General features: G+C 46.7%; 2 protein-coding genes across 3 annotated transcripts; both read left to right on the top strand.

The window, feature by feature from the left end:
• Window positions 1–1,257: 1,257 nt before the first annotated feature.
• On the top strand, window positions 1,258–5,783 carry DYNLT2B (dynein light chain Tctex-type 2B). The gene is made up of 5 exons (XM_062498876.1): window positions 1,258–1,325; window positions 1,756–1,889; window positions 3,460–3,529; window positions 5,075–5,138; window positions 5,736–5,783. Exons 1-5 carry the CDS (start codon window positions 1,258–1,260, stop codon window positions 5,781–5,783), a joined length of 384 nt encoding a protein of 127 aa, XP_062354860.1.
• Window positions 5,784–8,255: 2,472 nt separating this feature from the next.
• PCYT1A (phosphate cytidylyltransferase 1A, choline) lies at window positions 8,256–26,317 on the top strand. Of its 2 annotated transcripts, none has more exons than XM_062498859.1 (10): window positions 8,256–10,813; window positions 11,799–11,876; window positions 14,672–14,812; window positions 17,524–17,623; window positions 19,822–19,938; window positions 21,885–22,036; window positions 23,107–23,185; window positions 23,866–24,008; window positions 25,061–25,249; window positions 25,356–25,959. In XM_062498859.1, exons 3-10 carry the CDS (start codon window positions 14,696–14,698, stop codon window positions 25,458–25,460), a joined length of 1,002 nt encoding a protein of 333 aa, XP_062354843.1. In that variant the 5' UTR covers window positions 8,256–10,813; window positions 11,799–11,876; window positions 14,672–14,695; the 3' UTR covers window positions 25,461–25,959. The 2 variants fall into 2 exon arrangements, with proteins under 2 accessions (XP_062354843.1, XP_062354842.1); XM_062498858.1 differs by having other exon boundaries at window positions 8,260–10,813; window positions 25,816–26,317.
• The last annotated feature ends 1,099 nt before the right edge of the window (window positions 26,318–27,416 follow it).

Genomic DNA, 27,416 nt, shown 5'->3' with positions numbered 1-27,416 from the left:
TAAGTGCCACGTCCAGTCTTTCTTTAAACACCTCCAGGGACAGTGACTCCACCACCTCCCTAGGTACTCCATTCCAACATTCACCACCCTTTCTATGATTAAGAAATTCCTTCTAATGTCCCACATAAAGCTCCCCTGGAGCAGCTGTGCCCCCTCATGCTGGTTGTCTGGGAGAAGGGGCTGACCCCCACCTGGCTCCATCCTCCTTTCAGGGAGTTGTAGAGAGGGGTAAGTTTCCCCCTGAGCCTCCTTTCCTCCAGACTAAACACCCCCAGCTCCCTCAGCTGCTCCTCAGAGGATTTGTGCTCCAAAACCTTCCCCAGCTCCACCGCCCTTCTCTGGGCTTGCTCCAGCACCTCAGCATCTTCTACAGGCCGTTGTAAAATTTTGCAATTACTACAGTTATTAAAATACCCTGCAATTATTTACCAACTACTTTGTTATAAATGTTCATCACACACACTGACTCAGAGCCAATTGTACATCAAGCAGTGGAATTTATTAAGCAAGCGGTAACAAGCAAAAGCAGCGCTGGGCAGCCGGGAGTTAGCGCTCCACCAACGGCGCGCACTTTCCTCTCTCAGTCCTTTGGGCTTTATACCCCTTGTTCCTGGTGTACGTGTCCCTTTTGCAATCGTGTCTGCCCTTGCGCTGCCTGTTGATAGGGGTCGTACTTTGCCCTCCGGTGGTCGTTGGAATGAAGAAGACTCCTCTTCCTTGCAGCTGTATCTTGACCTATGAACCTCTGCCTAACCAGTAGATCCTTTTTACACATTGCACAAGGGATACTTAGGTACGGTTAACTAGCTCAGCTAAAACTAATCGTATCAAGACATTCTTGTGGGCTACGGGTGCCTGACTTCTGCTCTCTTAAATCCGGTTCTATTTTCTGTTATTTTCTTTAACTCCTGGTAGTCCTTTTATTTTAATGAACAATTCTTATGTCGTTCTTATTACAACTTCATTGTACAAGTCTTTTTCATTGCAAAAATTGACCATTTATTTTTTTTTTTTTTTTTTCCCCCACAGAGCGATACCATAGGCTGCGGGAAGGTAAAACACAGAGCGCAGTAAGCCCCAGCAGCAGCAGCAGCAGCAGCAGCAGCAGCAGCAGCAGCAGCAGCAGCAGCAGCAGCAGCAGCAGCAGCCGCACCGCGCTCCGCGGGCTCCCGGGGCGGTGACGCGCGGACCGGGCGGCGGAAGCGGCGGAAGCGGCCGCGGTTGTCCCGGTAACCAACGCCGGGGCCAGCGGGGGCCATGGGCGAGCTGGGCCCGGACGAAGGGGCCGGGAACACGTATAGCCTGCGGCCCGGCCTCCAGCACCGGTGAGACCGCCGGCGACTGGGGTGCTAGCGCCCAAAGAATGCGGGAGCTGCGGTGGGAATGCCGGGGAGGGCGGCCCTGGGCGTGAGGGGCTGGTCTGAGGCGGCGTGGGAAATGTGCTGGGAATGGGGAGCATCGGGAGTTTGGGGATCGGAGGGCACCGGGCTTCCAGACCAGCTTTGACACCCACTCAACTGGGGGATGCTGAAACTTCCAGTGGGGATGGTTTCACCCTGTTGATAGGTGTTTGGCTTTTGGCAACACCTCCATTTTAGCGGGGCTTTTTCCCCCATGGCTTGTCATTTTTCTCTAATCCCTAAAAGCTGTCTTTTCCCGCGTGGCATTGCGTATGTTTCTATGCATTGTGTGAACTTCCTGAGCTTTCTGTTGCACTATTTTTTTTATTTTCTTTTTTTTTTTTTGCCATGATAGGTTTAAGTCATCCGCAGTAAAAGAATGCATCCATGTGATACTGAAGGAGAAGCTCACCAACGTACAGTACATCCCAGAAGAAATTCCTGAGCTTACAAAATCTTTATCAGAGACAATAAAAGACAGACTGAAAGGTGAGGAGGTTTGTGGGGAATGTAATTTCATTTCTTGCCATGTCCTCTTCCTTTTGAAAAGATCTCTCTTTCTTCCTTTATTATTGAAACTTACTCCTTCCCCGTTGGCTGACTTGAGTGTGCTGGTATGTAGCAATCTGTCCTATATATGTACATTCCTTGCCTAAGGAACTGGAGACCTAATTCAAGCAGGCAATATTTGTTTCTTGTATAGCTTGGCAGGTGTGTGATGTCAGCCTTGGAGGGTCTGCAGCTTGGAAGCTGCATTAGAAAGAAGAAAGAAGTGATGCTTCATTGCTTCTTGCTTCCATAAACAGAACCAGTCCTGCACTTTTTTCTGTCTGCTTTGAGGTAGATCAGAGCTGGAATAGCAGTGGAGATCAGAACAAGACTGAGGGGACATGGGGAAAGGGAAGAGAGAAGCAGTCAGCCAAGGAAGAGTGTGACTACAGCCTTACAGCACTGGAAAAAGGTGGTGCTGCTGCACAGAATGCCCTAAAAAATTTTTGAGTTCAAGAAGAAAAGTGCAGGCACCAGCAGGTGTTTCCTGAGTTCTGTTCTGGAACGAGTATATGGATGTGTGTGCTGGCAGGGACACTTTTTTCCTTTCCTCCTGGGGACAGGCTGGTGCTCCATCTGCTTGGCTGGCCTGACGTGATGGCACAGCCACATGGTCACCTCTGGCAGGAGCGGTGGATCTGTGGTTCTCCCAGAATTACACATCTGCTTTAAAGCCAGCAGCAGCAATGTTCATGCTGAGCTCCTCTGCTTGGCTTCAGTAACGTGTAACCACAGTGGCAGCAGCCTGAAGTGAGGCTGGCCCAGGGTGGCCACTCTTATCAGCTGGCATCTCTGATAAGCATTGACGTGTTGGATGTTAGCAGAGCCAGCGTGCTGTGTTCAGTCCTCCAGTGGAAACAGGGTGCTGGAGTCGTCCCAGGACACTTCTTTGTTGAAGACAGGCATTGGGATTTATGTTTGATTTTTAACATGCTTGCTCTGATTTGGCTTCTGGAACATTGCCATGGCCTGATTAGATTTGGCCTGTGCCCTAGAGGTACCTCTCTACTGTTGTGAAACAATAGCACATCTCTGAAGACACATAAATAATATGTGGCCTTTTATACCACTCAGAAGCAAAGGAAACACCTGTGTGGCAGAAGAATCTCACAATACCTTTGCATTTAAAAAGTTTTAAAATAAGTCAGTTTTTTTCAAATAACATTTTGTCCATCAGCAGCCTTATTTCTGTTCTTTCCATGTGGCCAGTTCTTGAAAGTTATCAAAGCAGAATGCTGACACACACTGTGTCTGCTCAGGCATGTCTTGTGCCTTAGATGCATTTTTTGATGGATGCCAACTACTGTGTTCACCCTTCAACTCCAGCAAAACCATGGTACTCCACACTAGGAAAATGAAGCTTTGCAAGGCAGTCTGTCCACTTGGCTACTTGCATAGGCTTCTACAGCCACTTGCTTTGTAGCCATAAGTCTTTAGCTTTCAGGGCCGTGTTTTGGGCTCATATTTTTAAAAAGCTATTTCTCTCACTATTATTTTTTTCTCTCTCCAGAGGAGGGATTTGACAGGTACAAGATGGTGGTGCAAGTTGTCATTGGAGAGCAGAGAGGAGAAGGAGTGAAGTAAGTTTTGCATTTTCTAAATGTATTTCTATCATAGTTTTTGGGTTTAGGCATGATAAAGTGTAAATCTCTTTCTTTTCTCTTTTAGTGGCAGCTTGAGTGCTTAGGTTGTGACTAGTTGAATTAGCCAGTGATAATTTGCTCCATGGTGGTTCTTAGCAAGCTGAAATCCTGAAAATAATTTTTGAGGCAAAAGCATTTTGTGTTGTATTCATGATGAATTGGGGTATACCCCCATCCATTCCCAAGGCCCTGCTGGAGCACAAAAGCCATGGTAACTCTCTTCTGTGTAAAGCCAGAAAACTTCCATAAGCACTTCATTTACGTTTTTCAGAAGTTTCAAATTCTCTAATACCCCTGCAATACTGTCATGGGAACCAAGCCTAGATTCCCCTGTGGGTTCTTGCAGTCACCTCCAGATGCCTGCAGTCAGACAAAATAATTCCTCATGGCTGCAGTAGTGGGCTGTAGCTTTCCATTACTAGTGGGTAGGGAGAAGACAAAAGGGAATGCTCACAAGCTTTATGTGCTTTATCTGCTGGGCTTACCTTTATTATTGTGTCTGGTACTCCAGCAGAAGATAAGTGCAGCAGAGCTGTAATCAGATCTGTTGCCTCCCTGTTCTGGAGGTCAGAGGGGAATATCTGTACCTGCTGCTCAGGCTTTTGTCAGGAATATCTGTCTACAGGCAGACTGCTCCAGAAGCACTGTACCAGGGTGAACAGTTCAATGTTCAGGTGGTCTGATCAGAAATGTGACGTCCAGCCACACAGGCTGACAAAGTAATTGGGGAAATTTTCCAGTTTGCAACAGACAGGAGACAAGATTAAAGCACAATCACTGACATCCTTAATGCAAAATACACCTTAGTACAGTCAGTTATACATTATGGAACTGTGCCCCAAAAGGAATCCTGTCAGCTGAGGCTGGCTGGGGCAGGCAGGAACTGGGACACTTGCAGCAGAGAAAAGGGAATGTCAGTGCCTTTAGACAAGGCAGTAGCAAGGTCTCATATGCAATATCCTGTTATGGTCTGGTTGTTTGTCCTCAGGATAGGGCTTGGGTGTGGGAGTTCATCAGAATAGTCAGGGAACAGAGGGTATAGGTACGAAAAGACTTGAAGAGGTCATGGTCTTGTAGCACGGCATCTGCCAAGGAATACGATAGGTCCCCATAAATAAGCTGGTTATGTACCATGAGGGTGCAGGAGGTGAAGGACAAGAACAAATCAGCTAAATTAGCCACTGATATGCATAGGCCAGAAGTCAAAGATTCTTAAGCACCATAGCAATGAGGTTTCAAGCCCTGCTGCTCAGTGAACATGGCAGGGTTGAGAGCTGATGAGTTTGAAGGTGGAGCTCATACAGACAGAGCATGTGGGTAGAATTCAGCAGTAGAAAACTAGGCTTGGTATCCAGGAGCACACTTCCCAATTCCATTACCTTTAAAGCAGGCTCAGTTTGGTTTTGAAGGGAAGTATCTGTGATCACTTAGGTCATTACACATGAACTCTGGGTAATGTCCCTGTCTGGCTCCTTTGTCTAGTATGGCTGCACGATGTTTCTGGGATGCTGACACTGACAGCTGCGCTCACGACGTGTTCATTAATGTAAGTATGGGCTGGATTCCCATGGGAAGTGCAAACTTGCTTTTGTATGAGAGGCAGAATGACCTTAAATATGGAGCAGAAAAGAAACAACTACTAGAAGGAAGGAATCAAGATTATTGAAACAGCCTGATTTACATCCTTATTCACAAAACATACTTAGATATAACAGTCAGCATAGTAAAAGTTCTCTCCTGAGTAGGTGACACAGTACAGTTCAAAAGTCACACCATTTTACTGGTGGGGAGAGAAAGCACAAGAGATAGTCTTTTCTTACATGCTTTGCTGAACTACAGTCATGGATCATGGCTGGAATCCAGGATTGAGCCAAAGTCAAGGTTTTACTTAAAATACTGTCACCTAGACACCTGTGGGTGTGTGGATGGAGGAAATTGAGGCACTTCTGGCATTCAGATGCACTGATGTGGGTTACACCACAAGTGAGGTGAAGAAGAAACTTAAATAAAAGACAGAAAATTGCAATATATTATCATATAGTTATGCTCTGGTCGAAATGTTCCCTGAGATTTGCCTGTTTCTGTTCCAGACTAGGAAAAAGCTTGCCTTGACTAACACAGAGCCTTTCTCTCTTTTCCCCAGGACAGCCTGTTTTGCGTGGTGGCTGCATTTGGCTGCTTCTACTATTGAAGGTGACAAAGATTGCACAGAAAAATGGACACTGGGGAGAATGCTTTGTAGTATTTTTTATTTAAGTGCACCAAAGCCATCATGTTCTTCCTTTAGTACATAACACAATTAACAGCTCTACAAAGCATGTCCTATACCTGCTCTACACACTACAGCATTCCCTCTTCCTTGTGGATATTGATTTAGCTTTTAGCACATTATTATTATTATTATTATTATTATTATTATTATTATTATTATTATGTCCTTTATTTAAATGGCCCTTTTTTTTGTATAGTGTTGGTTTTGTCTTAAAAGTGTATTGCCAATAGCCATTGCTTCAAAGGCAAACTTAACAAAGGGTTCTGTTACTTTATTTTTATTTCAATGAAAGTAATGAAATATTTGTAAGAAAAAAAAACATAATAAATCTATGTATTTAATATTTCTTCTCCTGTGGCATTTTCTTCCACTCTACAAGATGCACTATCCTGGATAGCTTGTCTGCATGTCTCAGGTGAGTATTTTGACAATTTTTTTTATGAAAAGTCGAGGTATTTAGGACATGAGGTCAGGCCAGCAGCCCACACACCCCATCACTGCCAGCACTCCACCCTGCAGTAACTGCTCTTTGGTTTAGTGCAATTTGGCACCTGAGGATGCTGTGAGTGATCATTGTTCCTCATGCTTTTCAGCCGATACTGCAGTTATTTCTCAATCTCTCTGTCATTGTTTTGGAATATGAGGGTGGATGTTTGGAGACCAACTTTGCTAGGACTCCAGCCTCAGAAAGGCTGCAGTAGATCTGCAGAAGAGTGCTGAAGCTTATAATCTCCCCAAAAATTAGAGGAGGAAGTGATTTCTTGTGAGAGTGGGTGCCAACAGCATACATCTTAGCATGCCCACTGGAAGATGGGATGTTCTTTGGTGGTTCCTGTTTTCTCTCTGCTGACAGAGAAAGCACAGCTGAACCATTCCAGTGGGATGAATGGCTTTCAGAGTGGGTGAGGTGAACCCTGAATCCCACCCTCACCAACTGTTACAGCAGAATTGTTACACCCTCCCCATGCAGATCTGGGAAGCCAGGGTTGTAAAAAATCACAATGCATCTTCTAGAATCCCTCTTTCAGCTACATTGCTGGAGAGAGCACATTGCTGGTTCTATATTATATTAGCTTGAAATATTTTGATTGAGTCTTCCTCTGCTTTTTCTCTGGTGGGAAATAGAGAGTGACTTCCCTGACTGCTTTTTTGCTGCCTGTGGCTGTCACCAATTAAGGAACCTACAGAGAGATGCAACAGCGCTTCTCAGTTTGTGCATGACCTGGGAGTGTGACTTCTGGGGAACAGCGAAACCCTCCACACAACATTTTCCAGGAGATGGTACAGACGACCTCAGACTCGTTTTGAAGCTTTTATAGTCATGGCTGTTAAACCACAATGTTTCACCTTGCACTTGCTCTGTTTTGGAGGGGTTTAATGGCTTCTTCACAAAGGTGTTGTACAAAGCAGGCAAGCAGATTTGAGTCCATAATTGCTCCGCCTCACCACCCTTGGCTGTGACATGGAATGGGTAAGGGATGCTATTATTTTCCCTGGAGAAAGATTGAGCCACTGCTGAAGCACTGCACATCAGTGTGGATACACAGGGCAGCTCCCTCCTTACAGAGCCTCCAGAATTTACACCGGATACATCCATACACTGGTTGGATGGAGGAGAAACTTCATCAGCCTCCCCTCCTCACGATGGGAAGCAGAGGGGCAGACACTGATCTCTTCTCTGTGGAGACCAGTGACAGGACCCAAGGAAATGGCCTGAAGCTGTGTCGCGGGGGTTTAGGTTGGGTATGAGCAAGAGATTTCCCCAGAGGGTGGTTGGACACTGACCAGGCTCCCCAGGGACGTGATTATGGCACTAAGCTTGGCAGAGCTCGAATAGCGTTTGGATAAGGCTCTCGGGCCCTTGGTGGACTCTTGGGGATGGTGCTGTGCAGGGCTGGGAGTTGGAATCGATGATCTTTCTGGGTCCCTTCCAGCTCAGGACATTCTGTGTCGTGAAGAGCCGGGGGCCAGGACCGTCGCGACCCGGAACGGAGGTTCCAGGCGCGGATTCCCGGGACGCGACTTCCCCGCGGCGGGCCGGTCCCTTCCCGTGGTTCCGGGCGGACACGCAGCGGCTCCGCCCGCGCCCCGCTGGCGTCGAGGGAGCGGGGCGGGGCCGGGAGCGGCGGCGGGGCCGGGCTCACGGGCTGGGCTGCAGAGCGGCGGCCGGCGGAGAGCTGGTAGGGGGGCGGCCGCGGGAGCGGGGGGCTGTCACGGCGGGCACAGGGAGCGGAGCGGTGCCGGGACCGGGAGCGGAGGTTTGAGTGGGTTCTGACTGGCGGTATATGGGGGCACCGCACTCTTCCCCCTGCGGAGCCGGTCAGGGGGTCCCACCCCGGGCCCCTCTCCCAGCGTGGTGGCCGTGGCGCAGGCTGGGGGCTTCGGGAGGTGCTGGCCGGTCGGGAGGTGGAACGCTGGCTTTGGGCAAAAGGGCAGTGTCTGCTGGGGTGGTCGTGATGCGCTGCGTGCCCTTTGTGGGGGGCTTGAGCAGAGGCCGGGGCTCGGGCGTGATCCTTGGGGACGGCAGGAACGGCAGCTGAGAGAAGATAGAGGCAGGTCAGTGGGAAACTTTTGTAGTGCACTCTCAGCGCTTGGAGCGTGGGGGCTCCGGGGGACATCCCCCCACCAGGGGACACAGAGCAGGCCTAGGGAGGACAGTGAGGAGGTGGCCCTGGCTAGGGCGAAGGAAGGTGTGACCCAGCCGCTGCGTAGGCACACATCCTCTCTAACCTGCTTTTTGTGTCCACCGAAGTCCTGGCTGCGCTGATTAATGGTTTTATAATTGGACTTAAAGTCTTCAGGAATTCTGAAAGCTGTGAAGCTCCCCTGTAGTCCTCACTGGCTGTGGAGGGAGGTGCAGGGCACTGCAGCTGGCCTTCTCTCTGTCCCCACCCTGTGATGCTGTCGCACCAGGACCCTGACAAAGGTTGGCATGGTCAGAAACAGGTAGCGCTAGATTTCCACATGCAGGACTCCAGGGTCTGAGGACAGACACTCTGTCTGGTTTTGAAATTCAGGTGACAAATATCCACACATTATTTCCCAAAGAAATCTGCCATATATATATATACAATTATTAAAATTACTGATTCTGAATTTTCTCACTGCCAGGGTTGGGTTGTAACACTCTTGAAATCACTGTACCAAGGGCCACAAACAATAACTGTTGCAGTAAGGAATTGGTATTGGTATATAAACCTGCTAAAGCAGGTTTACACCTCCAGTCTTAAAAAGCTCTGTTGCTAATCTCTGAAAATGAAATAGTGCAGAAGTCTGGTCAGAATGGCCACCTATTCTCACACTTTATTGTCCCTGACAGTAGCTTTTCTGGTATTCTGCATAAACCCTATTTCTGCTGCTTCACTCACCCAGCAGAAGCTGTCACATGTTGAGACACTCAGTGCCTCAAGTGCACAGAAGTCCTGACAGCAGTATTTCTTTTTCACATGTGTATTACTTAGCAACACTATCTAAGTGACCACACTGAACTCTTTTCAGTTGTGGTAGGCAGAGTTATCTTAAGCCGTTTGGGACTTTGTTGTTGAGAAGCAGCATCTTTCCATCAATTGCTGGACATGAGTACCAGAGCTTGTGCATGCTCAGGCTCTGCTTGAGAAAATGTTCCCAGCCTGCCTGGACCAGTAGGGGATGCAAGCCCTGAAGGGTTATTTTGGCAGTTGTAGCAAAGGTGGATGCTGTTTGACAGCATGTGTGGCACTAGCTGAAAAGGAATCCCTTTTATAAGTGTGGCTTTTAACACACTGTGGGACAGCTGCTTTTGTTGATCTAGATCCAAAGCAATTGAAGAAGCCAGTGTTTTACAGTGGATGGGACTATGCCAGATCCTGCAATAACCTTTTTAAGGGGCTCAAGGGCTTGACCATCCAGGTAGAGCAGATGCTGACCGTGGGGAGCATCACAGTCTGTCTGGAGGTGAGCAGGCTGGGTCGTAGCCAGCAGCAACTCTGTTTCCAGGCAGACACTCTGAGTCTGGAGACTGGGACAGAGCCAGGCCTGGCAAGCCTGGGCTGGGCATGAAGTTGCCTTGGATATTGGGCAGGTTTTTTAAGCACTGATAGAAGAGAGATCCATGGTGAATCTTCTGTCATTAATCTCTTCCAGATCTCTATGTCTCCACAGATCTCCACGGGGATACACAGCTAGGGTTAATTGTAGACTAGGGATTGTAGATGAGGGAGAACAGGGTGAAAATTCTCTTTGATCCATGGTCAAGGAATGCAGAGGAATGTATGGTGGTTTGGTACTTTTTAAGGCACTTATCTGAAGTGACAGGACTTTTCCCTGAGGCTCTTGCTTACATGCTGTCCATGTGTCAAGGCAATTCTCTGCAGACAGCTGGCAGAGTGCAAAGTTTAGTAGTGTTGCCTGCAGCTGAGTCAGCAGAAGAGAAGTATCTTGTTCCTGTAAAGTGCAATGATCCTGTAGGCAAAGCAGCACATGACAGTCACATCTGACTGTGCCAACGCCTCCCAAGTTCAGAGGGATGATAGGACAGCCTTGGAGCAGGTGGTGCCACCCAGGGAGCTGTGGGTGTCCTGGGGCCTCACTGGTCCAGCTGCTAGTCCTGTGCTTTGGGTCCCTGGCAGGAATTGCAGCAGCCTTGGGCTGGAGCATTTACTGAGTTGCTGCAGCAAGCTGTTTTCACTTTAAGTAGCAGCATTTCTTTCGCTTCACAGGTAAATCTGCAAGTGAAAAGCAGCAGAAGTGGCAGAAGAAATCCTGCTACTGACTTAGGTTTGCAGTTAATAGTCTCCAAGAAGTTCTTCAGGACATCAAAAAAAAAAAAAAGCGGATGGGCCAGATCCTCATGCCATCAATGTGCTTAGGGTGCAGAAAGATCTGACCTGCTTCGCCTGTGTAGTGTGATGATGGAGTTCTCTGACACCACCAAGACTAAAAAGCATCACTGTCCATAAAGATGCAGTGAGGTAAAGCTTTGGCTAAGCAGGAAGATTTGCTGGGCCTGTTTTGACCTCTTCCACCTGACAGAGGTGTGAACTTTGGTGTTGTGGTTAAATTCTAGCTCTGATGATGGTGTAGTTAGCAGACACTAAGGGAGAAATATTACATCCCTTTCCTGCCTATATATTTTTTTTCCCTTTCTAGTAATCAGTGCTTGTCCTTTTTCCCCTCCCAGAAGTGGCTGTGTTTCAGTGGGACTCAGTGATTCCCTGACAGGAAAAGCAACCCTTTTCCCATCTGGCAGTCAACTGCTCCTCGCAGAGCCTCTGTAGGTCTCTCTCTCGGTGAGTTAGCTGGCAGGTGATGCAAGGCCCTTCTTTGATACAGGATGCACCAAAGACATAAATTTAAGAAGAAAAGCCCTGAGTCTTCTATAAAGTTGTGCAGAGACTGTGATACGCCCATGGCTTTTCTAAAAGGGGCATTTCCAGCTTTGCTCCTTTTGAGCAGTTTCTTGTATTCAGCCATGAACTCAATAATGCAGGAGGGTGACACCTTAAAATAGAACAATGTTAATATTTTACAGCAAGGCTCTTTCTTCTGCTTATACTTGGTTTCTATCTTGGCGTGTTCAGAATGAGCTTTGAGAGTTATCTTCTCTTTCCTCTTCCCCATCTGCTGCAAATGTAATTAATTTTAGAACAGGCAGTGTTTTGCGCATTTGGGGAAGCAAAAACATGTCCTCATGTGTTAAATTCAGCTACAGATGCTGGATCCCACTGTTGGTAAATAATTGTTTGGGATGCTGTTTTAGTCACTTGGGTAAAAATGAAGCATTCTGAGATTAGTAGGTTTTTGCAGTAAGGTGTGATGTGTTCCCAGTTTTTTATGAAGACAAGCCTGGTGATGGCAGAACTTCCCAGAAATGCACTAGCCACAGGGCAGGTTTTAAAGTTCCAAATAGCGGTAAAATTATTGTTTCATTTCTACATTAATTTGAATAATTAACAGAGATGTGTCGCTCATGAGGTGCCCAGCCCAGCTGTCCGGACGTTGCAGAGGCTACTTCAGCAACATCTCACCTGTCAGGTCAGAGCAGACAGAGCATATTTATCCCACACTTGAAGCTGGTTTCTCTCTTCTGGGTAGAGCTGCTGCTGTGGCTGCTGTGTGGCTGATGCTGTCTCACCGCTGCTGCTGATTTAATGCACAGTTAATAACAGAATCTCTCAAGTTGGAATCCATTCGCTTAAGCTGTTGTTTGCCATTGTTTAGCTAACTATGTATACCCTGAGAAATGGAAAAGTTAGGGTGCAGGACAGCAGATGGTTGGGTGTGGGAGGAGCTAGAAGAAGCTGTTGGAGTTTTCTCCTGGGCTAGGACAGTGCTGCCCTGTATTGAAACCTGCAGTTCTTCGGCTGACCATGCAATCTGCACCCAGCAATGGGCTGGTGGTAATTCAGCAGAGACTGTACTTGTGTGCAGTGAAGTCTGGTTGCTGTGATGGGCCACGTTGATGTGGGAAGAGCTTCACCTGGTTGTGTGTGGGGCTGCTATATCTGTGCTTCAGCACCAAAGACTGTGGTTTTGATATTTTGCTGGGCAGTGGTTCAGAATGTCTGCATCCAGCACATTAACAAACCTTTTAATTCTCTCCCAGGGGAAGGAATGAAAGAGACCAACAGGTGACTTGAAGCACAGTGAAATTGTTATAACCCAATGACAAGAAAATCGGCTGCTGTTTCCCCCCAGTGTTTCCATGAATTCTGGGGTCACTTGAACCAGAGATAGATGCTTGCTGCTTTTCTTAAACTTCATAGTTTCTGCTAGGACATGGTGGTAAATGACTGATGCAGAGCATGCTTGCACCTTGCAAAATGTAGGAATTCGTTGTGTCATAGCCTGTGTTTTCCAGAGGCAGTCTGGAAGCTGCTGCATTTATAGCACGGATCTCACCTGAAAGTTAAATTTTTGCTTAAATGTTTGAAGACTTGGACCTGGGGGTTCCAAACTTTTTTTGCCTGAGGTTATGCTTGCACTCTCCCATATGTTTGTTCTCAGAAAATAGTAATTTAATTACTAGAATGGGGGAAACGGCAAGCTTGACTCACAGGTATTATGGAGTGAGTGCTGGATGGGTCACACGGTTCTGGAATGTCCTTGTGGCTGCTCTTCACTGTCACTTTTATCTTCTCCACAATAATTTTTTGGTTCCCTACTGTCCCAAGATTTTCTTTCCCTGTTCTTAGCACACTGTGGTAGGTCTAGCAGAGCAGCCAGGGATACTTATAGGTATGCAGCCCCAAAACCAGTTCAGCTGTGTCTGACCCTAAAACTGTCTATGAGGTGTCATCGTGCTGATGCTCAGTGGGGTGGGAGAGATACTTGTATCTGGTTAAACTGCATTTGACTTATTACTTTGGAGCATTCCTTAGCCTTGAGTCACGTGTGCTTGAATAAGGATCACTAAATCTGCTACTTAACAGCTCTTTCACAAAAGCACGCCCTTCTTGGCTGTGAAACCTCAGAGCTTTGCCAGTGGCCCTTAGTGAGGACAGTCCCAACTCATCCCAAGTAGAACACTCAGCAGAGCCCTTCTACTATGGAAAGAGGTGGCGTTCAGAGGGGCATCTGCTCTTTGTCACACCTTGTGATTGCCGCACCTAACATTCCAGCACACCCACTGCGTTTGGGTGGGGAGACGTTTTAAATTCCACACCACTCTTTATTATTAGGGAGTTGAGGCACGCACTTAAGGATCGTTAAGGATCGTTGCTGGGTGGAGGGGTCATGCTAGTCTGGGGAACGGGAGGCCAGAAGTGCTGTGTGCTGCCCTGGAGAGGTGCACTCTTCAAGTTAACAAGAGAGACAATGCTGCTTTTTAGTTTTTGCAAATCTAGCACCCATTTCTAACTCCTGCAGCAGCTGGAAAGGGAATATTCAGTGCCATACATGCCTATAAATCCGTATTTTTGCTTCAGCTGTGTGAAGCTGAAGTTACTAATACTCCAGGCCCTTTTGGAAAGGTACAGTGACTCCAGTCCAAAGCACAGTTTACTTTCTTCCTTACAACTGTCACAATTTCTGTCCCAAATTGGTGGTATGTCTGTTTGTTCATCAGAGAAGCAGTTCAGCTGAACCACCACTAACTGCAAACTGGTACATGAAGTGCCAGAAGTAAGTATGGCCTGATGTGGTGTCAGCAGCTGCTTCACCATCTGCTGAGTCACCACTGCGGTGGGGACAAGAGGAGAGCACAGTGGCAGCCGTCTCAAGGTGGGCTGTCCCCACTGGGGAACCGCAGCTTGGTCTTACAAGAACAACAAAGCAAACAGCAAGCCTGTTTAAACTCACTGAAGTTATGAGTCCTTCCCTCACCTTTACCCTTCTGCATAGACCTTCCTTCCTCTCTTCAGGACTGTACAGGGATGCTGCACACCCTCCAGCTGCCCTGGGAGTGTAAAGAGTAAGGAATCCAAGTGAGAGCTTGCTGGACAAGGGCTGAATGTGAACTAGGCATGCCATAATCCTTAGGTTGCCTTTTAGATGCAAAAATAGCATTATTAACCTCGTGGTAATGATTTATAATTTGCATTGCAACTCTTGTTCCAGTGTCTCTCCATCCAGCTGACTGCTGCATGCTTCTCTCTGCAGAACAGCTCTGAGTTGCATTAAATGATTCAGTATTCCCACCAGGCACTGTTTGTCAAGCCTTGGCAGCTGATGCCAAATACAACTGGCTAAGCCCCTTGTGAGGTGGCTGTGTCTTTGCACTGACCTTCTGTACACTGTGCCTGCTGTTGACTGATTCTGTTTTGGAAGAACTGAGAAATATCTCTTTTTCTTTTTTTTCTTTTTTTTCCCTCTCCTTCGTTTTACTCCAGTTCTTTCTGGACGTGCTTGGCAAGATGGAGCCGCCGACCTCCTCCAGGCTGAATTCCCGAAAGAGAAGAAAAGATGGATCAGGCCCTAATGGGGCAACAGAGCTGGATGGAATCCCTCCAAAAATGTCCCGACGCTCACTAGTAAGTAAGCAGAGATGAGAATTTTGGGAGCCTGTGAGATGAGGACACTGAGCTGTAACATCAGAAAGATATAGGTGATGGTTTATCTGTGGACAGAGAAAGCAAGGGGAGGGGCAGGGGATAAGAAACAAATGACAGTAGCTCTCCTTCTTGCAAATCCAGTTCGGAATTTTCCTTTGTTCATACTAATAACATACTTACAACGTGGGCTTAAATTAGGTCTGAGGCAAGCATTGCTAAGCTGCTTTTGTGGTGTGTCCGGCTTGTCACTTAAGCTGAGCCAAAGAGGCTTGCATTTAGATAGTCATGAAGAAGTAGGCATTTCTCCCAGGTGGGTTTTAAGTGACCCACTGGGAGGGAGAAATACTCTAGAGGAGCACATAACAGCTGCAGGAGGGTGCAAAGCACTTGCAGAAGTGATCTGTTGAATCCATGCTCTGATGCACTGGGAATATCAGTATTCACTTGATTTTCTTGGGCTGGAGAGAAACTGCATTTATGTTGCTAGTACTTTGGGAGTGTCCAGGAAAAAAACACAACAAAAAACCAAAATATTTCTTCGCTAGATCAACCTTGGGATGGTTTTAACTAGCTAAAGCCAGTGGGATCTTTTCTGAAGGGGGTCTGATCCAATTAATGCTACTGAAAAGGGCTTTAACTTGTCCTACACACAATACTGCGACAATTGGCTTTTTATAGTTCTTCTTTGCCCTCTTCCTGGAGCTGTCCTGTGCATCATGTGTGCTCTAGTTTTTCCTACCTCTGTAAAAAGCCAGCTACCATCCCTGCCACATCATACCAGGGTCATAGTCCTTGGCAAAGTGTGGTGATGTGTTGCAGCTTTTCTCCTTGATAACAATATTTTGCTCTTCAGGAGGACTTCGGCCCTGTCACAGAGCACTGACAGTGGTAATGAAGTAAGAGCAGGACCAGCAGTGAGAACTGGGCAGGCAGGCACTGGGGATGGAGGCTTGAGCTGTTGTGTGACTTATCCCCCAGAAACTTTATGTTGCAAAAACCCACCTTGTCCCTCTTAAAGATCCCATGTATTTCAGTTAGGAAAGAGAAGTGTGCAGGTTATTTATTATTCCATGGGAGTCGTTTGCTCTTCAAGTTGCTGTCTGTTGGAAACAAAGCATCTGTGAACAGCACAAGACAAGTAATATCTAGCCACTTTCTAAGCTTCCTGCCTGTTTTTTAGCCACAGGGAAAACACAGTTCTTCTGGTGAAAGATTTCTTTTTCTTCTTCCTTTTGCAAAAGTTTTATTTATTATAGCAAAAGTAATAGTGTTGCCTAACTGTGAGATTGCCTTGAAGCCTTTTCCACTCCCAATTAAGCAGCTGTTGGCAGAATGTTCCCCTGAAGTAGCAGGGCTCAGCAGCAGATGGTGGTAACAAATCTGCTGACACATAAACCTGTGCACATCAGGTTGAGTTTTGACCCTCACTGGCCCTGCAGGGGAAGGGCAAGACTCTGGCAGGACCTTTTGAGGACGTGTCTGTGTTCCTCGGATAATTTTGATAGGGCTTTTTTGTGCTTTTTTTCCCCCTAACTTCATATCAGGTATGTGCCAACTAAACTGCCAAATCTAATTTTATAGGGAAGTCCCAGATTTAATGTCAGTGATGAGAGGAGAGACCTGCAGGCCTTATCTGACAGTAAGGATCCTGGTGGAGGAGGTGCTGTGTGAAATGTGGAGCCCTCAGTAACTTAAAGGAGATATTCAGCAGTAGCAGCTTGTTTGAATGTAGTGGTCAGTGGTTGTTTTCCTGTGCATTTCACTATAAGCACTCTAATAAGGAATGACACCAGCCAAAATAGCAGCGGTTTTTCTGGTTGCTGTGGTGCTGGACACTGCCAGGATTCTGCAGTGGGACATGAAGCCAGAGAGGAAACTGCAGATTAGCCTTTTTCAGCTTGAAGGTATTATTGTAATGATTTGCAAGCTTGTTTCCTAGTGTTCTGACTCAGGAACAGCATGTCCATTGCAGCCCTACACCTTCCAGCTAGAAGGAAATTGAGCTGTTTGTTTTGTAATGGGAAGGGCATATGTTTCATTTCCATTCAGAGTAGACCAGAAATGATTCCCGGACTTCAGCTGTTGATTAAATGTACTGCTGTGATCAAGCTAGCAGGCTAGAGGGGTTTTCTTGCATCAGTTGGAGTTACTCTGCCACAGATCAAGGTCAGTCTCTCAATTGCATGGCTCAGAAATAGCGACAGCACACACATTCCCTGGGACTCAGTGCTGCGGTTGGTATTGCTCTTCTGCTTGTTCATATACTCAAATCAAGGAGCTGTTGCAGTTTGTACATCAGCACAAACACTCAGGCACAGCAGAGTGATGGTCTTGCCAGAGTGGGCACAGCTGGAGCTGTGACAGTGAGGTTTCAAGTTTGGTTTGTGCTGCTGTGAACTGCTGTTTGTCAAAAGTCTGAGTTCAGCAGCTGCAGCTCTGATCCTCTGATTTTCTTCATCCAATATAAATACTGTCTTCTAAACTCTTTTTACTCTCTCTCTTCCTCTCTAAATTCAGGATAATCAGCCTGCAAGACTGTTTTGAGATTTTACACTAATTAGTCTTTTAGTACATGGGTCTGAATTGTGCAGAGGAACAATGAGTCATGCAGTGACGAAGGATTGCAGTGCTGCCACTGTGAACTGCCCTCACTTTTGCACTCTTACAGTGTAACTTTCTTGACTGTTTAGGGCCTGAGGGAACCAGCTCCATTCTCAGATGAAGTGGAGATCGACTACAGCAAGCCATACATCAGAGTGACGTATGAAGAAGCTGTGAGAGGCACCCCTTGTAAGTAAGAGCACGGACTGGAAGGGGATTGTATAAATGTTGGGTTTGGGGGGTGTGGGTATGGTTGGGATATCACTGAGATCTAATCAACCTTGTGTGTTGGACCAGGTTTACAGCCAGTGACTAAGAGAATGCTTTAGTGATTAATAACTGTTCCAGTGGGAAATTTGGCCCATCAGTACATCTGAAATTCGAGTTTGTATGTGAGGAGACTGCAGATATTTGTTTTAAACTCTAGCTGAGCCACTGAGAACCATAGAACTGCACACTTTCTGTACTACTTTGTCTGAGGTAGCTTTAAGTCAAGCACTTTAAAAGTTATATTTTCTGAAATTTGAAACTGACAAGTAAAACCAATTTATATCTTTGTCCAGAATGTCCCATTCTAGCCTGGATTTGAATTAAAATCAGTGTCATTAAACACCACAGGCCAGCCCCTCAACAAGAATGTGTCCTTTTATTCTCTAAACCAGGCTGGGAGAAACACTCTTCTCTTTACAAGTCCAAAGGGGAGGCAGAGGCACAACTGACTCCTGAAGGATCACAGCCCTCTCCTCCCAAACAGAGTATGCAGACAGTGCTGTCTTACCTGGCCTCTCTGTTATGGCTACAGAGGCAATAAAAATGCTGCACTTTATCTACCTGACGGCTGCTGAGAGATGAGCCAGCTCAGATTGAGACCTGGCAGTGGTTTCCTGCCAGAGGTTCTGAAAATCCAGTGTATTTCATAAATATGCATTAATTTCCCATCTGAAAATCTCCAGAGCCTGCACAAAGGTTTCTGCTTTCAGTAGTGCTGGCTCTCCTGCCTGCCAGGTCTAAAATACAGTGCACACTTCCTTGTTGCAGTTTGTGTCTGTGCTCAGGAACTGTAGCTGCTGCAGGTACAGAGGAAAGATAAGGATGTCCCAGCTACTTTCCAGAATGTGAATGAACATTCATAAAGGTCTGGTCGGACCAGCCCTCTACTGGCATACAGAAAGCTTTTGCAGTCACAGATCTCCAAATCCTTGGCTCTTCAGAGCCCTCTGGCATCCTCAGGTTGAGGCCTTAGCACCACTAAAGAATGATTGTAAGAGGCTGTCTTAAAACTGACTCCTCTGCTTAGCTTGAACTTAACAACTCTGACCTTTGCATCAACTCTTCTTGCTGCCTCCCAGGCTCTCTGGGTACCTCTAGGGCTCTGCCCAGACCTGTGGGGTCTCAGCTTTCTCTTAGGTCTTTCTGCCCTGTCCTCTCTGCAGCTTTGGTGTGCCTCTACTCACCACTCCTCTGAATCTGTCTGTCTGAACTGGGCTAAGAGAGCAGCAGGCTGTTCCCAGGCATGTCTCATACAAAGACTATGGCTTTTGGTTATCAGCAGCAAGAGGACTGTGGTCCTGTGTGGTCCCAAGATCAGAAGCCTCCCACTATTACATGGCAGTGCTAGACTGTCTCACTCTACCTCTGTGCTGACCTCAAAGAATTGAGCTACAATTTCCCCTGGCAGAGGTGACCTGAGGGGAGTTTCGGGCTTTTTTTTAAACTACTATTATTATTATCATCATCAGTATTGTCATTAATATTAATATTAATATTAATATTAATATTAATATTAATATTATCGATGGGTTTAGCTGATAATGCCATTGATTCAGCGGAATTGTGTCTGCTTTTCTTTGACTAGTTCAGTTGTGTTTTTGAATAAAGCCATACACTGCATGTGTCTGGGGGAGCTGATGATGCAGTCCCTCAACCAGACTGTGGCAGCAAGCTGCAGAGGGAGATGCTGTAAAGGTCTCAAGATGCCATCCTGGAAGGTGGGGGGAAATCAGGCACTTGTGAAACATTTGGGCCAGTTCCCCTCTGGTATCTCCCTGTTGTGCAAAAAGTTAATTCTGTATTTGGATTTCCATAAAAGGGAAATGTTCAGAGTTTGCTTTTCCCTTGGTCTCCCCTTCACCTTGTTTGGGTGAAATGTGGTAGGCTTTCAGTCTGCCTTTAAATGTGGCCGTTTTTCAGCTCTGTGCTCAGATGTATTTGTTTCCACGTGGGAAGGCAGAGAGCCAGGCACTTATCTTCACAGTTCTGTCCTGCTTATGGTGCTGCATTCTATAACACGTCCATGACTTTCAGAAGGTCCTCAGATGTGAGTGTGAGCAGCAGCTGCTTCTCCAGGAAAGCATATTCACAGCTGTCTCTCTGTCCCTTTGGCACAGTGGATCGCCCTGTCAGAGTTTATGCCGATGGAATATTTGACTTGTTCCACTCTGGACATGCCCGGGCCTTGATGCAAGCAAAGAACCTCTTCCCAAACACATACCTCATTGTTGGAGGTAAGGAGTGACCTTGTTGACTTTGGCTGTGGCAGGAGTACAGTTTAGCTCTGTCTGTGGTTGTGCATACACGGGTTTTGTCTTTGTAGCCTCAGTGACTCTCACTGCAGACACTTGTCCCAATATTGCTGGAGTCTTATTGCAAAATGTTGAGGGTTGGATATGTCTGCAGAAAGAAATCTGTACCAAATGAGTGCTCAAGGAAAAGATTTTTAATTGTGCTGTTTTAATTTCACTCCTCTGTTTTATGACAGGTACAGGTGAGTTGGACATCTGAGTATCAGAATATATTTGGGATAGTTGAACATCTACTTTTGACACAGAAATGAGACAGCTAAAGTATGTGTCCCTCCATGACTGCTTTGTTCACCTGTATTGCCCTGCAAGTCACTCCCCAGGTCCAGTTTCCTGACGGAGATTGCTTAGTGCCAAACAGATCCCAATGGGAACATGGAGATCACAGTGGTTTCTTGGGCATGTGCCTGGACACTTGGAAGTCAGTGAGGCTTCCTTCTCCAAATAGAAGCTCCCCATTCTATCTGTTAGGTCATAAGTCTTTAGATGATGTCAGGAATGTCCTCCTGAATGCCTGAAGGGGTCTAGCAGAGGGGTTTCAGCCATTAGTTCCTTCAAGAATGTAACAGGAAAAAAGATACCCCTCTTCTGGCTGCTGAAGAACATGGGCCTCTGTCTAGGCTGTGCCTCTGCTCGTCCCTCCTCCCACACTGAGGACACATCAGGCTGTGCATGTTGTCCATCAGGAGCTGACCCCTGGTCAGGCTGCATAATAATGCTGAAGTATGAGAACTGAAAACACCTTTAACTAGTTTTCTCAGTTCCCAGTGTCTTCATGAAGCAAAATGAAATTCTGACCATGCCATAGAACAATTATAGCATCCTTGGGTGGTTTGTTTCCTTATCATAGTTTCAGTCATTGCTGAGAGCATTTTAATGGTGGTATGCCTGCATTTCCTGTGTGCTACAGTAGTGTCTGGAAGGGGAAGGGAGGGAGGAGAGCTGAAACAGTTGCTCCAACCTACAAACTGCCCCAAGCTTAGAAATATTAAAGGCTAAAAGACATCCCCATGTACATAAACACTACAACAAACAGGGAAATAACTTCAGGTCAAACTATTAACATGTTAAAGTAGCAAGGAGTGTAACCATGTTTTGTGCCTCTAGGAGGCTGGTGAGGAGGAGGGCAATGAACTGCTCCCCTTGCAGCAGGGCTGAGACAGGCCACATCCCAAGAGAACATGAGCTCCAAGCAGGGAACAATCTCCCCCACTCTTTATCATCTGTTTGTCTAGAATGTAAATACATCCAATACCAGTGAGACTGGTAATGCCTTGTTTACTTTTGAGTCTGATAATCAAATAGAACTCCTTCAATATCTTACATTGCAGATTATGAAGAGTTGTTAATTTACTTTCTCATAGAACATAATAATTAAGGTTGATTTCCTGTGAATTCCCCCTTTGTTTTAGTGTAAACTTTCCAAGAACTAGATTGTGGTATGGCATTTTATGAAATCAGAAGTTCAGGCAATAAGTCTTTTCAGATTCCAAGCCTGAGACATCCAATACTTTCAATGTAGATTTCTGCCCAGCAGACCCCCAGGTGCCATTTCTTATAGAAGAGTGGTCTTCTGTGTTGGCTGGTTTTCTTGCTAAGTGTTGTAAGCTCTGGAGACCTTAAAGGCTTGGGGTGTGGGTTCCCAACTGGGCAGAAATTCTCCAAACAGCCTGCCCAGAATTGCTCAGGAGTGTAGTGCCCTGCAGCACCCTCTGTTCCTGATGCTTTGTGGCTAGAAGAGCTGGATTTGAAACACTAGCCTCTATCAGCTGCTGGCATTGTCCGGTTCAGCAGGATGCAGGCAAGGTCCTTTTACTGTAAATCACTGGGGTAAGTGCCTCAGATTCAGCGTTCTCTGCTTGTTTCTCCAGTCTGCAGTGATGAGCTGACCCACAACTTCAAGGGTTTCACGGTAATGAACGAAAACGAGCGCTACGATGCTGTGCAGCACTGTCGCTATGTGGACGAGGTGGTGAGAAATGCACCCTGGACCCTCACACCCGAGTTCCTGGCAGAGCACAGGGTAATTTGTGACATCTGATCTGTTTGGAATTTCAATTAGCCTCTCCCTCTTTACAGCAAGAATTCATCCTTGCGGGTGACCTCTGCCTGAGCAAACTGTTTCTGTTGAAGCTCCTTAAATATCAAATGCCCTGGGTTATGGAAATTTAGTGGATTTCTTTGGAGTGTAGAAGCATTTGCTGAGCTGACATGTAGTGTTAAAATAAGGTAGGGATTGTGACATAGTGAAAAAGCCTGAGAGGGTTCTCGCTATTTCAGGAGAAGTTGGTGCACATTACAGACAGGTGTGAAATGCAGTAGGGAGAGGATTACATGGTTTGGAAGTGATTTCTGGGGATGTCTGGTCCAACTCCCCACTTACAGCAGGAGCAGCTTAGATATATATCAGCTTCCCTGCCACAGGAGACCAGACAAGCTGTCTTTAAAGCCTTTTATCAGTAGGTGAGATAAAGTGAAAGGAATCTCTAACATCTGTTGAACAGCTTTGGGAGGTGAAGGAGTCTCCAGGGGAGCTTGCTTAGTTTACCTTTGTTGCTGTTAACAAGCCATTTCTCTGTGGAGCTTAAAGCAGCTCTGTCCTTCTTCCCAGCCTTTTCTTTCCTCTGTGTGCTTACAATTCACAGGCAATTGTCACTGAGAACTTGGGACTACTCTGTGTTGTGTTGTGTTGTGTTGTGTTGTGTTGTGTTGTGTTGTGTTGTGTTGTGCTGTGTTGTGCTGTGCTGTGTTGTGTTGTGCTGTGCTGTGTTGTGCTGTGCTGTGTTGTGTTGTGTTGTGCTGTGCTGTGTTGTGCTGTGCTGTGTTGTGTTGTGTTGTGCTGTGCTGTGTTGTGCTGTGCTGTGTTGTGCTGTGTTGTGCTGTGCTGTGCTGTGCTGTGTTGTGTTGTGTTGTGCTGTGTTGTGTTGTGTTGTGTTGTGTTGTGTTGTGCTGTGTTGTGTTGTAACAGAGGGAAGTGTCTTGCTGTTCTCTCTCACACCCCTGAGTGGAGGTGTTGAGCTGAAACTTGCCATCTTTCGACAGGAGACCTGCACATTCCAAATAAAATGTTGACTTGTTTTTTTTAATTTTCAGATCGACTTTGTTGCACATGATGACATCCCCTACTCTTCTGCTGGCAGTGATGATGTCTATAAGCATATAAAAGAAGCAGGTGAGTCGCCCTCAAATTCTCCATGGCTTCCTGTCAAAATCCTGTACCTCATTAATACAAGATTATGCCTCTCTGGGAACAAGGTCTGCCCAGGAGGCTCTGGTGGCAGGAAGAATCAGCTCTGGGCCCTGCTTCATAACACTAGTTCCATGTCCCAGCCCAAGAATGGCTCAGCACTAATTCCCAATTTCAGTCTAGTTAGTCTGATTGAATTAACAGCAAGCTCTTGGAAATATACTACAGTTTCTCTTAGAGATTCTCATGAACTTAGCAGAGGGGCACCTCTAGCTGTTTGCTGTAAAATTCACTGTGGGTGCAGCTTTTTTATATCTATCCAAATTCAGCCATCAGAGTGTTACATTTCCATCCATTAAAATATAGGACCCCTTGTCCTGTCCTTGTCCCCACACTATTCTGTATGCAGTCAATATTTAAACCAGCTAAAGTGAAGACCTTTTCATTAGAATACCTGGTATTTTGACATTTGGTATTTTGATGTTTTGGTCATACTTAGACATCCCAGAAAGGATGGCTCTGGTATTGTACATTTAAGGACGAAGATCTGAGAACAGTTAGGAAGTGAGCTCTTGACAGGAGAAATTGTTTCCTAATCGAGGTGGCAGCAGCTTTTTGCCATGTGTCTTGCTCAAGCTGTCCTTGGTCCTCTTCCCCAACCTTAGGCATGTTTGCACCGACCCAGAGGACTGAGGGCATCTCCACGTCCGACATCATCACGCGCATCGTGCGGGACTACGACGTCTATGCCAGGCGGAACCTGCAGCGCGGCTACACGGCCAAGGAGCTCAACGTCAGCTTCATAAACGTGAGTTGAAGGGGTTCTCACCACACACTGCAGGAGCCAGAATCTTGACAAGTGTGAAGAGAGTCTTGTCTAGTGATAGCACAGTCCTGCCATGTGCTAGTGGAAGACCTGTCTGCAGAGCTAAGCATTGCCACCAAACCAGTGTCCTTGGAGTAGAAATTAGACTTCAACCTCTAAAATCGCTTCAGGGATCCACTCAGAGGAGCTGGGGAGTTGCTAATGCTTCTCTCTTGTCAGAGATGCCTTGATGATATCTTAGCTATTGAAAGAGCTGGATGGAGGGTATGGGGCAAAATGTACGTTTTCTTGAATGAAGAGTGAGTTGTTTTTGACAGCAGCTGCTGTCTCATCTCTCTCCTCTTCCCCCAGCCACCCCCTTAGGATAGAGTCATTTGTTAGGATAAAATCGTGCTATTTCTGATGCTGTTTCCACTGTACTGTTCCCTTCCTAGAGCTGCAGGAGCAGCAGTGCTTGGGTAGGACAGAAGGGTATGCCCTGATCCTGTGCTGAGCAGCTCTAGCCCTCAGCCCTCAGAAAGAATACATGGCAGAAGACATTTTTGATGTTGGAAGTAAAGTCATAAACATTTATTTTTATCACTCAGATACTATGCCTGTGAACTACAATGAAACAGGAGAGGTAATGGCTGCTTGGCCTCTCTTTGGCACATAAATCTGCCTCTGTTTAAAAACACCCAGCAGAAAGACTGGTGCTGTTGTGATATGCAGAGGGACCTACAGCAAGTTACTCGAATCTAATCTGCATGCTGTATAAATATTTCCCTCTTCCATGCACTCCTATTAGATAGTTCTTATCTCTGGCTTTAGTCTTGTTTTGTGTACTGTGCCAGTGCCTGCCACAAAGTGTCTCACAGCCCCACTGTGTCTGCCATGTAGTCTAGGAAAGAAGTGTGATGGCAATGAAGGAGAAGTGTCACCATACTGAAGGACATGCTGGGTCTCAAGCAGCAGTTCAGTGTAGTAACAAAGAGCAGAGATGGTCTCCACTCAAATCTGGTGAGCTATATTCTGATCCACCACTCTCTGTGCAGGAGAAAAAATACCACCTCCAGGAACGTGTGGATAAGGTGAAAAAAAGAGTGAAGGATGTAGAGGAGAAGTCAAAGGAATTTGTCCAGAAAGTGGAAGAGAAGAGTATTGATCTCATTCAGAAGTGGGAAGAGAAATCCCGGGAGTTCATCGGCAATTTCCTGGAGATGTTTGGCCCAGAAGGCGCATTGGTAAGGAGTTGCTCTGGGAAAAGGGGAAAGGGAATTTTGGAGACATCAACAGACATTGTAGGGCTTCTACAGAGTCTGCAGAGGAAAGGTTTGGCATTTGTTGCAGTGCTCAGTGTGCCACCAGTCTCCAGACAAGTTGTCCCAGGCTTGGGCAGCCCGTTTTCAGGGAGTTCTCACCATTGCCAACGAGGTAATGCCAGTTACATTGTAGAGTGAAAAACTCCCCTGTCCAGTGAGCTGGCCTGTAAACTCCAGTTTGTGCCCTGCTGAGCTGCCAAGAGGATGGTGGTCACTTTGTCATTGGCCCAAGATGAATCTGAAACTACTTGTTGGTGCCAGGCTTTCCTGCACTGTTGGGTAAATATCACAGGCATTTCATGTTAGAAGTGCTTGAAAATGTGTGGTAATTTCACTGTGTGCAGTTTCCAAAGCCCAGAGTGATGCTGGGGCTTAAATAGAATGAAGTTCTGAAGGGACACAACTCAAAATGCTACACAGGCTGTAAGTAGTGTCCATTTCCATGACTGTGTAACCCCTGCTAACTGTCCTCCTGCTTCCCTCACCAGAAACACATGCTGAAGGAGGGCAAGGGCCGGATGCTGCAGGCTATCAGCCCAAAGCAGAGTCCCAGCAGCAGCCCCACACACGACCGCTCCCCATCTCCCACTTTCCGCTGGCCCTTCTCCACCAAGACTCCTCCTTCCTCACCTGCCAACCGCTCCAGGAATGAGTCTGCAGTCACCTATGACATCAGTGAGGATGAAGAGGATTAACCTACCTACCAGGGTTTGCTGCAGACCGCTAATCGCTGAATCCTAAGTCCAGACCCACTGGGGAACTCTAAATGAGCAAGAGAGCCATAGGAACAGGGCTGATGGCGAGCACAGGGCCATGGAGGCCCCCACTGCTCTTAGAAAGGGCTGCTGCCTGGAAGCACATTCAAACCTCCTCTCCCTTCTTGTCCCTAAATCACCTTTTTTATTGTTTACGTTCTAGCGGTTTCCAGGGTGAAGATGGTTTTTATATTTTAAGAAAATATTCGTTAAAAGGGCAAAGAATAGCACTCAAGCGTGGCTTTTGTTTTGGTTTCTTTTCCCTTGTTAAACCTCCAGGCAAGAGGGAGAGTGGGAAGACTCATCTGTCTCTTCTTTCCTTCAGCTCCTCTGTCTTATCCCCCCACCCCCAGGCAGTATCTGTGTCACTGTCAAATGAAAGACCCCTCAGTTCCTCAACCAGCATGACCTCGAGAGCACGCATGAAGCAGTGGTGTAAATGAGGCTTCTAGGAAATAGAGACATCCCTGCTGGGCTGGAGCTGATAGGAATCTATCCAGCAGACCCTGTAGTGCTTGCGTGCCCCTTAACTGAGCTTCCCAGCGTGTCGCAGTGAGGACGTGCTGGGCAGGGGGTACCAGCTTGGCATGCAGGAGTTGCACCCGGGAAGGACTTGCAGCACTGTAGTGGCACACCCCATAAAGTGCACAGCATTCACAGCTCCAAACAGTAGAGGGGCTGCAGGGGAGAGGCCTTTCCAGCTAATCTTAACAAGACTGCTAAATCCTAAGCTAAAATTGAACCCTCGGTTGCTGTTGGAGAGAAGAAAATGAATCTTTGCTTTAGGGCACTTGCTGTCATGCATTTCCTTGGGGGTGAGAGAGCCCAGGTAGGAAATGAATGTATGTAGTCTATTGAGAAGTTCCTTGTTCCAGTCTGTGGTGTGTTACATGTTTTAGTGTGTGTCCAAACGGTCCCTCAGCACTGTGCTCTGTGTGTGTTTGTGTTTCGGTTGCTGTGTTTTAGGGGCTGGAGAAGTCCTTCACACTGGTGCCGTGAAGTCTCTGCTCTAAGGGCAAAGCAGTCAGTTTGCTGCTGATGTCAGTGTGTGCAGCTGGACAGATGAAGGGCCCCAGTCCTGTGTGACAGTTACCTGACTTGTGCAATACAGCACAAATCCATGCCTGCTCACTCTGCTCCATGAGGCAGGATGGAAGGAGCATCAGAGAGTGCTGCAGCTTTTTAAGGTTATTTAAACACATAAAGCTTGTTTGAGTCCATGGTCCAAGTTGTGCCTGCTGTCATGTCTGTGATACACACTGCTTTGTGGCCTGTGTCTCCCCATGCCTCCCCATGGCTAAGAAGAGCAGGTCGGTGCACTCTCTCCTGCAGCC

The sequence above is a fragment of the Cinclus cinclus genome, chromosome 10 (assembly GCF_963662255.1).
Source record: "Cinclus cinclus chromosome 10, bCinCin1.1, whole genome shotgun sequence".
Lineage (NCBI taxonomy): Eukaryota > Metazoa > Chordata > Aves > Passeriformes > Cinclidae > Cinclus > Cinclus cinclus.
The sequence above is the reverse complement of the archived record's forward strand: the minus strand, read 5'-3'. Positions and strand labels throughout refer to the sequence as shown.

Coding starts and splice junctions, on each gene's coding strand:
- DYNLT2B (XM_062498876.1), top strand. CDS start 1,258: ATGGGCGAGCTGGGCCCGGACGAAGGGGCCGGGAACACGTATAGCCTG. Junction 1,890..3,459: donor AATAAAAGACAGACTGAAAG/GTGAGGAGGTTT, acceptor TTCTCTCTCCAG/AGGAGGGATTTGACAGGTAC. Junction 5,139..5,735: donor CTCACGACGTGTTCATTAAT/GTAAGTATGGGC, acceptor TCTTTTCCCCAG/GACAGCCTGTTTTGCGTGGT.
- PCYT1A (XM_062498858.1), top strand. CDS start 14,696: ATGGAGCCGCCGACCTCCTCCAGGCTGAATTCCCGAAAGAGAAGAAAA. Junction 22,037..23,106: donor AGTTCCTGGCAGAGCACAGG/GTAATTTGTGAC, acceptor TTTAATTTTCAG/ATCGACTTTGTTGCACATGA. Junction 23,186..23,865: donor TAAGCATATAAAAGAAGCAG/GTGAGTCGCCCT, acceptor CCCCAACCTTAG/GCATGTTTGCACCGACCCAG.